At 31.2% G+C, this 11,840-nt stretch overlaps 2 protein-coding genes across 2 annotated transcripts; one reads left to right on the forward strand and one right to left on the reverse strand.

Moving 5' to 3' along the window:
* Nucleotides 1–1,803: 1,803 nt before the first annotated feature.
* On the reverse strand, nt 1,804–4,527 carry LOC140891306 (CBS domain-containing protein CBSX3, mitochondrial-like). The gene is made up of 6 exons (XM_073299743.1): nt 4,376–4,527; nt 3,323–3,585; nt 3,147–3,228; nt 2,403–2,476; nt 2,194–2,254; nt 1,804–2,105 (listed from the first exon to the last, which is right to left on the reverse strand). The coding sequence occupies exons 2-6, from the start codon at nt 3,581–3,583 to the stop codon at nt 1,963–1,965; spliced, it is 621 nt and encodes a 206-aa protein (XP_073155844.1). The 5' UTR covers nt 3,584–3,585; nt 4,376–4,527; the 3' UTR covers nt 1,804–1,962.
* A 5,947-nt stretch (nt 4,528–10,474) lies between these two features.
* Nucleotides 10,475–11,197, forward strand: LOC140889866 (uncharacterized). Its single transcript, XM_073297605.1, has one exon. The coding sequence runs from the start codon at nt 10,475–10,477 to the stop codon at nt 11,195–11,197; it is 723 nt and encodes a 240-aa protein (XP_073153706.1).
* Nucleotides 11,198–11,840: the final 643 nt, after the last annotated feature.

Consider the following 11,840-nt stretch of genomic DNA (forward strand, 5'->3'; position numbering starts at 1 on the left):
CACTTAACCCTACACTCTTGATATGAGGTCTGACACCGGGAGACGTCGTGATTATGGGGACTTACGTTACGGTGATCTAGACGAGTATGTGAGCTACACAGTGGAGTTGACTTTAGATGGTACTACGTACTCATTGGCGCATATTCTGATCAGGATTAATCTTGTTACCCAGTTTACCGAGTCACATCATTTGCATGCACATATAGGTTTGTATACTCATACTTTGCATACTGGGTGTTAGTCTCTCACGTTCTTGGATCTTGGACACCCCATTCGACGTGACATGTCTCAGGTTAGATGAGGTAGGGTTAGGAATGAAGCTAGTAACCGCTTTGGAGGTTTTTCCAGAAATACAATTGTTCGATTTAGTTGTATAAGTTAAACAGATTTATGTTGATTCATTTGTTTTCGCTTGTATTTTGCCAGTGTTGTTTGCATTGTATTTTATTTGAGTTGTTTATTATTTCACAATATTTCTATGATTAAGTTTTTTGTTTAAGTTAATTGCATGCTTAAGTAATAAGGTAGTAGGTAATTTGGAACTGGGACAGATCACTACCGAATAGCTCACTTGATTCATTAACATTCTTAAATAAATGGTTTGGTTCCTTTTAAATAAATATTTAAAGCACATCACATTTCCTAGGTACATAGAATGGGTGAGCATCGACCTTTTTCCCCCTCTGCCTCTAGGATGCTTGGCAGTTGAAATTTAGTCCATTTTATGGTAAAAACATATGTAAGACTTGCATGAATTTTAAATAGCATCCAAATGAAATTTGAACGAGGCCATTAATAGATTTTATCATACGAGGGAATCTGATTCGTGGATTTCAAATTATTCAATTTTAAACGTTCGGAAATTCGTTAGAAGGAAACTTGAAAGTTTCAAATGAAAATTTTAAATTTACCTACGTCTGAACGAATGTAATAAATTTAAATAATGAATTGTAAAAAGATTTGATTTCAAATATTTAATTCCAAGTAAATGATTCACCCAGTGTCTAGACAGTTCTTGGTCTTTCTTAACATATATATGAATCCTTTTCATAGAGCATCATCGGCTGCTCGAGTAGTTTGAAGATACATTTCTATTTATACGAGAAAACAACACATTTAATTAAATACAATTGACGAGAAACTCAACATCTCAATGTCCACAACTTTTATTTTTTATTTTTTAATTACATACATTAGATGCAATATAATTTAGATATATCTTAAGTTTATTTGGATCTGAGGAACATCTAAAGGACGGAACGATTCAAAAACAACTGGTTGACGATTTGGAATTCATTGTCAAATTAATTTATTTAGGTAGTGTTTGGGAGGGCTTTTAGGAAGCACTTCTTAGCTTTTCCTTCACAAAATTTTGAAATTTTGTGAAACTTTGTGAAAAAAAAGCTGAAAAAATTGCTTCTTAAAAACTCTCCCAAACACTACCTTAAAATGGTTTTGCAACTCACGACTTCAAATATCAACCTTTTAGTCTTAATTAACCTATCGTGTTTGCTAAACTACCCCTTATTTCAGTAATAATATATTAAATTAAACTTAAATTCATATGAGATCAGCTCATGGCTCAATTTTGTGAGACAAATTTCTAACCTCACCTGAATAGTTAAAAATATTATTTTCATGTTAAAAATATTACTTTTTATTGCAAATATAAATCAGTCGACCACCCGTGTCTTCCCGTCTCACACGAGACCCAATTTTACACATTCAATACATATGTAAAAATTAAAAATACTAATATATATGAACCGCCCGTTAATGCATATGCAAGGTCCAGATAGCATAGAGTAAACATCACTTTAAGTGCAAATTATTACTGATCTTAGTTAACAACGCTTGGTCTTCAAGCTCCATACAACACCAACATTCCACGAGAAATTGCATAAACGGTAAAGATATTTACAAAGACTAAAGTTCCTCAACTTGCAGGCTGAGCATTGTTGTCTAGTATCCTCCCTGTATAAACGCGTTCAAGCGGTTCAACTCTTCACGATGCTCGCTCACAACAGCACGAACGACATCTCCAATTGACACCATGCCGATCATCCCACCCTCCTTAATCACCGGAATGTGCCTGATACGGTTATCTACCAAGCAAAATGTTCCACTAGTAAACCATGAACTTTACACCAAAAATTGCACATTGATGAGTCAATTTGTTTCGAATAGAAGTACCTGTCATCAGTTGCATTGCTTTCAACACTTTGGTGTTTGGTGTTACTGTGATGAGTTTGTTCTGTAATCAACAAAGTACATGGTTAAGTGATCATCATGTTAGGACAATGGATTTTCCGGACACTTCAATATTCGCTTTGACAGAGTCAGATTGCGTGTTTGTGAAAATTATGAGCAACTGTCCATGAAAGTGTTTCAGGTTTATATACCTCTTCGGTCATAATCTCCCCAACCTTTGTGGATTTGGATGACCGTCCTTGTACGATAATTTTCCTAAGATAATCTGGATTCATATGGAAAAAGTATCATTGAAAGGTCATCATCTCAGCCAAAAATTTAACTCACAACAGAAAATCTCATATGAAAGAGAAAAGTCATATGCTCATTGTATTCATCCCCCATAGAGATAAATTTCTGATTTTTTATTTGTAGACCATCAAGAATTGATTTTTCTCCACACCAAAGGAAAGGGGCAAAGTATTTTTTAAAAAAAAGTTAATGCATGTATAGAAGGAAAAAATGGTAAAATAATATGAAATTAAATTTGCAAAAGTATAATTATAAATTATTCCGCCCCTCATGAACTCAAGTTTTTGGAACAAGTGATTTCCATATGATAGATATCAGAGCCAGAAAATGATAAGTTCAGACAAGGAACACAAGTCCCCATGTGCTTTATTAAGTTGGTTTGTGGTGGCCTTTACTTCGGGATGTTCAACCAAATTACAGATGTACACCTCGAATGTTATTTACAAGTGTTGGGCATGTTAAAAACATAAAGTATTGATTGTGTCCCCTCCCATAAGGTAGGGAGAAGTGGTTTCAACACAAATAAGATTCGATAACTTAAGAATTCAGAATTCCCGACTTCTACCACGCGGACAAGGCCTCCTTAACCGTGGAGGAATGCAAAACCGTGTGATTACTAGTTAATAATATAGAAGGGTGTGTACCTCTTTCGGTTATAATTCCAGCAATTGACTTTTCTTCTCCAGGTTTAACCACCACCAGAGCTCCAACATTGTGATGAGTCATCTAACCGCGGTAGCAAAACCGAATAAAAATCAAACTGATGCATACAATAAAGAAAACTGATGCATACAATAAATAAAATTTTAAGAGCACCTACCGATTTTACAGCATCATACACAGTATCATCTGTCGTGCACCAAAGCCAGGATCCATCTGCACTCTTCCCTTTACCTTTCAGAATATCTGATATTGTGGTGCTTTCAAACCCATGCTCTTCCATATGTGCAGCTGAAACGGATTCATGGCGTGTAAACGCCAGAGGCAGTGCAGCTCGGGGCCTCAGGTTCATGTGACGCAGGACAACGTTCTTGAGCACATTTCCATGAGAAAAGATGGCTTGAATACCTCCTTGCATCATGCCTATAGTAGAAGAAAAGATATCTAAAGTTCAAGAGAAGGCAAAATTGGTGTCTTTCAAGTCAAAGGCGGCTTCTTGCTCCAGAACACCCGGAAAAGCGAGGATGTTAGCATGTAATGGGGGAATAAAAGTTCATCTCAATTCCAATAATATCAAGGATAATGTACTCTGGTATGTAGCAAAATAACATATAATCTCTCCATAAAACAAACTCATCCCATTATAGGAAGACACGAAGTAAGGCCCCAATAATGTAATTACAAATCTAAAGAGTTGAGTACATAAAGCATACTAGTTAGGGAGAATCGATGATAAAGATGAGATTCATTTCTGTAAATTTTGAGCATGATTTGAAATATAGTGTAACGTCACTAAACAATTCAAATGAAGAAAACCACTGAATTCCACAAAGTGAAGAATGAAGCACTAAGAAAGCATAAAAAGCTGATTCTTCCTAAGAAAAGAAATTTTCCACAGAACAATCACAGTAAAAACTTGATAGTTAAGTTTTTTTTGGCATAATAAATTAAAGCAGCATCATTTGGTTATGCCCACATAAAGAGCAAATCTAAATGAGGAAAAACTCAATCACCATTTCGGCGCCAAGTTTATATAAACTCTTTGTGTGAATTCTTGATGCATACACTCAAGAACCAAGAACCCACATCAGAACTTAAGTTTTTCATTCGATAAATTTCAAGAATTGAGGCAAAAATGATCCTGCACGCACACACATACACATCAATTTGCGCTAAAAATTAGTTTCAGGGATCTGCAGAAAATGGAGTTCACCTTAGGTATCAGAGTCACAAGAAATTGAGCCCCTTTTTCAGTTAAAGGCTGTTCCTAGTTTCTCCACCGCAAACTCCAACGCTTTCTGTGTTTGAATACACTCTTTTGTAAACAAATTCAGATAAACAAAGAGTGAATTGTGTCTTCCAAGTTCCATGGACCTCTTTTACGAGTTACATTGGAATTATTATTATTTTTTTATTTTATACAAGTAAAATGGGAAATTTTATTTTAATAAAAAAATGTAAGTAAATAAATTAATAGGCGGAATTTTCTTTAATTGATATTCAAAAAAATATATCATTGGGTGAATTTACTTACTTTAATTGATATTTAAAAAAAACCTTAAATTTATGTGTGAATTTTCTTTTTTCATTTTATGTGATAAAGTAAGTAAATAAATAAATAGGCGGAAGCATTGTTATCTTGAAAATACAATGCATAATGAAATAAGTTCATTTTAATTATTTTTCGAAAATTGAATCTCATTTGAGTTGTAGTAACTAGTAATTACTAATTAGTTGAGATGTGAGATTGGTAAATAAGTGGTGTTTTAGGAATTTTAAACAATAAAAGGTTTTGTTACATAATATTTAGCAAAGAACACTATTTTTTGTTGGAAATGCTACATGTACATATTGAGTTACACATTGGGTTACAAATTACACATGAAATTACAAAATTATCCTTCCACTAGATTTGAAAATAATCTTTCCAAAATACATTAATGATATTTATGTAATTTCAAGTTCAACGTGTAACCAACGTGTAATCTTTTGTGTACATGTAGCATCGCCTTTTTTTTTAAGTATGTTTCTAGTAATCTTACATATTTGTTTTCATGAAATAGGTCTATCTGAATCATATATGTGTTGCAAAAGTAACATTTGTAATATAATTTTTTTTTCCATGATTCAAGTCGTGTCAGTCAGAGATATGTTTCACAAAATCAAACAATGAAACGATCTCATAAATTTTTTTTGTTTTTAAAAAAATTTAGTTCTAAGACAGGTTAAAACAAATAAAATCCTTAAAAGGAAAATTTATTGCCACACTCGTCATCGCATCAATCTTTATAGTTAAAAATAATTAAGAAGATATTTTTTTATTTTAAAAATATCACAAGTCACTTCTCAATTATTCTTTAAAAATTATACCTTTTGAGATTAATTTTTAAAAAAAATTCATAAATTTTTTTATAAAACTCTTGTCCGAACACATGTTTTTTTTTTTTTCATTTATAAAACTCTAAAACATTTTAAAAGTAATTTTCCAAAAAGAAATTTTTTTCTTCCGCTTGATGACCAAAAATTAATGAGCGAAAAAATATATAAGCATATGAATGATTCCTATTCTTGGATTAATGATAATTTAAAAATCATTAATCTGTGTTCTGCATCGACATATGTCCCTACTGTATATTTAAAGCACCAAGTGGAATCGCTTAAATTAGATGCATATAATATTTAAATACTTTTTTTCAAAAGGAAAAAAAGCTGAAAATGTAACCAAGTGTTACCTTATATTTAATTTAATATATTTAAGTCGATGGTGGGCACGAATAGTAATTAGATAAATAGTTATTCCATTAAATAGTACATAAATTTTTAATATATATAGGACGTGTGGACAAGGGGGTAACGAGATCATATTTTATGTATGTATCCATATATAATGATGTAGATGGGGACATAAACAATTGTGTGGGAATGAGTCATTGGGCACTTGGGAACATATCCACACGTAAACAATTACAATCCATCGTTATCCAAAAGAGTTGAATTTCTTCACTAAAAAAAATGGAAAAAAATGGAGTTGAAATTTTTTCATTTAGGGGTGTATTGGTTCTAGATTTTTAATGATTTTTGTGAAGTTTAAAAGTTTAGAAGTATTTAATCTAGGCTTTAATATACTCCATAAAAGTTAAGTGATATTCAAGATGATTTTTAAAAGTAATGTGATATTCAAACTTAACTTTTAAAAATTATATAAAAATCTAGAGGTATTCAAAATGTCAATAAACTTTTCAAGACTCCATATAATTCTATTAAGTATAATAATTAAATCCTAAGGTACAACAATAAAATAATTGTCATTGGTTCAACCTAAAGATTTGGATTGACATTTTCAAACTCACACTTTTTTATTTTTATAAATAGTCTATATATAATACTAGTCTCATACATACTTATTATATTAAAAATAATATATATACAGTTTCAAAAAATATATATATATATACAAACATATTTTTCTATTTCTAAAATAGAATATAATTTTTTATCATTCATAATTTTTTGAATTTTAATTACAAAACTTCACAAAATTTAAAATAATATTTATTAAAAATTTTAAATAAATATTATAATACACGACAAAAAATTATAACATTTTATTGATAATTGAAAATAACAATAATTATTTTTTATGATTTATTCATTATTTATTATATAAAATTTGATGTTTTAATAGTTTCTATAATTTTTTAATCTGTAGCTTAATTTTTATTATAACTCAAATTTTTTATAGTGATTTTATTCACTTTAATATATATATATATATATATATATATATATATATATATATATATATATATATATATATATATATATATGCGTGTGTGTGTGTGTGTATACATGATATATATTTATAATAATAATATGTATATGATTGATATATATTGACTTGATATATTAGCGTTGTTTTAAAAATTTATTAATACGAATGTGTGTATATATATATATATATATAGATATTATATAAATAAGGATACTATATAAAATTCGATATATTCAAATTTTATAGATTTATATTAATTTATTAATTACAATAAATTTAATACTATTTATCGATTTTTGTAAACCAGATTGATAAGTAAAAATTATTTACATTGATAGATAAAAATATTTTAAAGAAATATAATTATTTTAAAGAAATATAAATAGAAGTATTGACACTCTATTAATATATAATTCTAAAAAATAAATCAAAATCAAAATCATGAATTACAAAATTCATAGGATTCTATAAAAAGTTTACAATGTCAATAAAAGTCATGAAAAATAAATCTGCAAGATTCTATGACAATTTTAAAAATATGTGAGATTCTATAAAAATTTGTACAAATCCATCAAATCCCCAAAATTCTGTCATTTAAAAAAAATCAGTAAATCTCTGCAACAAATACTAGGTGTGTCTTTTAAAAATGCTGAAGTTTGTGGGCCTTAGAGTAAGTATGAAACTTGGGCCAAAACAATGTTAAGTTTCTTGCCAAAGCTTAATATATTGGAGCCCAACAAGACTGGTAAAAAGGTGGTCCGTCGTTTTGTGCTACCCGTTGGGATGAGGGGTATCCTTTTAACCGGGCCACTGAAAAAACTAGACCAATCTAAAATGTTATTTTAAAAAGTAGACCATGCAAAATTTTATTTTGGTCAAATGACCTCTTCCAAATAAAATAAATAAATAAAAATGCATATCAGAAAAAACGCTTAGGCTGGTGAAACCCTTCCCTCCATCTCCAACGGCTCTTCTTCTTTTCTTCATCATTTTCTCCACCATTGATCATCTCTCCTTTTTTTTTCATTCTTTCTCTACAATACTTAAGATAACATTGTATTTTTGTTTTTTTCTTCTACAAAGCCTCAACTTTTCTCAATATAAAAGGATGTGAAAGCTTAGATAAAATTTTATTTTTTCGCAAAAAAATCTACATTGTTTGAAGATTTACTATTTTTTATGATTGTGTATATATTTTAAACAAAATTTTTCATATTTTTCGTCTTTGATTATTCAGTCGCCCAAAACTACAAGTTCAGTCGCCCAACTATATTATTCAGTCGTCCAAACTGTTTAATGGCAAAATTATATTTTTGTTTATAAATTTAATGCTTTGTATTATTGTGTATATATTTTAAACATAATTTTGCATATAATTTCATCCTTAATTGTTCAGTCGCCCAACACATTAAGTTCAGTCGTCCAACTATGTATTCAGTCTCCCAAACTACTTAATCGCAAAAAATCTATTTTATTTATCGTTTTACTGCTTTATATTATTGTATATATAGTGTAAACATAATTTTTCATGTATTTTCATCCTTAATTGTTCAGTCGCCCAACACTATATGTTCAGCAGCCCAACTATGTATTCAGTCGCCCGATATGTTTAATCGCAAAAATCTGTTTTATTTATTGATTTACTGCTTTGTATTATTTTGCATATATTGTAAACATGATTATAACATTTTCATCCTTAATTTTTCAGTCTCCCAACATTATAAATTAAGTTGTCCAGCTATGTATTCAGTTGCCCAAATTTATATGTTATGCAATCTGTATATTTTTGACATCATTATTACTTATTTTGTATAGGAATGACGATCATCCAGATATTGATTAATTCTAATGGGGAGTGAAAGATTGATGAACAAGGAACTTATACATGGTTATGCAAATCAAAAGAATGGACAGCGATTTCGGTTGATGATGGCAATATGACCATAGAAGTTGTTGTGAGTGAAATATATGAGATACTTGGTATGACTAAATCAGAAATGAGTTGAAGTTGAGTTATTTATCAGTAGTAGATACATGCAAACCATGCCCAATCTATATACGTGATTCACGATCGTTGACGACATATTTATCATTTGGTGATGCACGTACTAGACCCGTGTTGCATGTGAAAGTCATTAAGATTTGTGATATTGGAGTTCATAAAGAAAATGATAATGAATTTCATGTTCACTTTGGAGACGTGGATGTTATAAATGCAGATGTTAGAAGAGAAGAATGTGTTTTTTATGCAAATGTAGAATGCAGAAGAAAAGAGTTTGATTTGGATATGAATGGTTTAAATCAGGGTACACGTGATGAATATTTTGATTGTACTTTTATCCAAGATGGTATCGAATTGTCTGCGGCAACGAAAGATGTAATGGTTGAAGAAGATAATTCCAATGAAACCTTAAATCAAAATGATGATTTCGATCGACCAAGAACACAAAGTCCACATGTTGATTATCATCACTCTGATATAGTGGAAGTTAGCACACAAAATTTGTTGAAAATCAGTAATGGTGTTGGTACATATTCATTTACCGATGGATCGAATTTATCAGTTGGTCAAGAGTTTAGCAGTAAGGCTGAACTTAAGAAAGAATTGACAATGATTTCTCTGAATGCTTCATTTGAAACATGGGTTGAAAGGTCGACGAAGAAAATTTATATAGTGAGATGCATTACAAAAAAATGCAGTTGGAGAGTACGAGCAACACAAAAAAAGAATTCAACTCAGTTTCAAATTCAAATTTATTGTAACACACACACCTGTGACCTTTCTGACAGACGAAGAAGACATCGACAAGCAACTTCTGCTGTAGTTGCAGATGTTTTGGTAGAAAATTTTATAGGGCAACAAATCATCCCTGCACCAAAAACTGTAACGACGATGATGCAAAATAAAGGGCTTGGTGTTAGATACTACAAAGCTTGGATGGGCAAACAACTTGCTCTTAAGCATTTGGGAGGAGATCCGGAAGAGAGCTATAGAATCATGGCAGCTTATTTATTTGTTGTTAAGCAGGTGAAAAAAGATACCGTAACTCATTTGGAGATCGACTATAGTGGAAGATTTAAATACATGTTCCTGGCTTATGGGGTATGCATTCATGGATTTCGTAGAATGCAAAAAGTTATAGCAATTGATGGTACTTTTTTGAAAGCAAAATACAGGGGTGTTTTACTTCTTGCGACAGCCCAAGATGGAGATTTACAGCAATACCCCATTGCATGGGATGTCGTTGACTCGGAGAATGAAATGTCATGGACTTGGTTTTTGGAGAAATTGCATGAATTGATTCCAGATGATCGTGATTTGGTAATTATCTCCGATAGACATGCTGCCATTATCACTGCAGTTGCCGCGGTGTACAAGCATTCACATCATCTACATTGCACATGGCACCTTCACAAAATATTGCTACCCATTGTGGTAAAAAAGGTGATGGAGTTGAGTTGTTCATGAAGACTGCTTATGCATGCAAAATATTTGAGTTTAACATGTTGTATGAGAAGTTGAAAAATCAATACCCGAGTATGACTGCATATCTCGAGAAAAGCACTTCATCGGACAAATGGTCTAGAGCTTTCTGTCAAGGTAACCGATATAATATTATGACAACTAATGGGGCTGAGTCGATAAATTCTAGATTTTCCGAGGAAAGAGAGTTGCCAATCATAGCGATGTTGAATTCACTTCAAAGTATGGTTTCAGTTTTGTTCAACAAACACCGCACATCGGCAGAGTTAGCCTCAAGCAGAACAAAGTTAACTCCATCGATAGAGTTGATTTTGCGAACCAGGTTTAATGAGTCACAATGCCTAAAGGTAACTCAATTGAATTATTCTGAATATCATGTAGTTGGCGATGATACGGATGAAGTGGTTGATTTCTCCACCTATTCGTGTAGTTGTTGTGTGTTCCAATGTGATAAAATCCCTTGTAAGCACGCATTAGCAGCTTGTCATCTTGCAAATTATGATATCTACGAATTGTGTTCACCTTATTACCTCGTGCATATGTGGCGCCTAGCCTACTCGGGTACCATTTACCCTGTGCCTCATCAAAGATATTGGAAGATTCCCGAAGATATTTCTATTTTGGAAGTGTTGTCTCCTCACTTCAAGCCAAAGAGAGGGAGACCAAATAAACGAAGAAGGCCATCTACTAGAGAGTTTGGACGACAACGAAAGAAAAAATGCAGTATATGCAATGATGTTGGACATTATAAGTCGACATGTACTCGTAACAGCACTTGATGTAGTAGAAAATATTATTTTTTAAAGTGGTCAATCAAATCTTTATTTCATGTAGTTTGACAATTATAACTATTGCAATCATTTTATGTGATGTAATTCATGAGTTATAACTATTTATCATATAATGATATACTTACGTTGATATTGAAGACTATAAATTTTGAAACTAGTGTAAAATAGAGCAAGAGCGGCCGGAGGCGACTGAGTCATGTGATATAAAAAGGTGATAAAATTCAAGAGTTATAACTATTTACCATATAATGATATATTTACGTTGATGTTAAAGACTATAAATTTTGAAACTAGTGTAAAATAAAAAAATTGCGACCAAAAGCTACCGAAGGCGACTGAGTCATGTGATATAAAAAGGTGATGGAATTCAAGATATAATGGTGTATTTACATTGATGTTAAAGACTATCAATTTTGAAACTAGTGTAAAATAGAGTAAGAGCGACTGAAGGCGACTGAGTCATGTGATATAAAAAGGTGATGGAATTCAAGATATAATGATATATTTACATTGATGTTAAAGACTATAAATTTTAAAACTAGTGTAAAATAAAGCAAGAACGACCGAAGAAGACTGAGTCATGTGATATAAAGAGGTGATGAAATTCAAGATATAATGGTATATTTACATT

Source organism: Henckelia pumila, chromosome 3, assembly GCF_033568475.1.
Source record: "Henckelia pumila isolate YLH828 chromosome 3, ASM3356847v2, whole genome shotgun sequence".
NCBI lineage: Eukaryota > Viridiplantae > Streptophyta > Magnoliopsida > Lamiales > Gesneriaceae > Henckelia > Henckelia pumila.

Excerpts from the sequence above, each read along its gene's own strand:
- LOC140891306 (XM_073299743.1), bottom strand. The coding sequence starts at position 3,583 with ATGATGCAAGGAGGTATTCAAGCCATCTTTTCTCATGGAAATGTGCTC. Across the intron at positions 2,477-3,146 it reads TGGAATTATAACCGAAAGAG|ATTATCTTAGGAAAATTATC; the intron begins GTACACACCCTT and ends ATATGAATCCAG. Across the intron at positions 2,255-2,402 it reads GGGAGATTATGACCGAAGAG|AACAAACTCATCACAGTAAC; the intron begins GTATATAAACCT and ends TGTTGATTACAG.
- LOC140889866 (XM_073297605.1), top strand. The coding sequence starts at position 10,475 with ATGACTGCATATCTCGAGAAAAGCACTTCATCGGACAAATGGTCTAGA.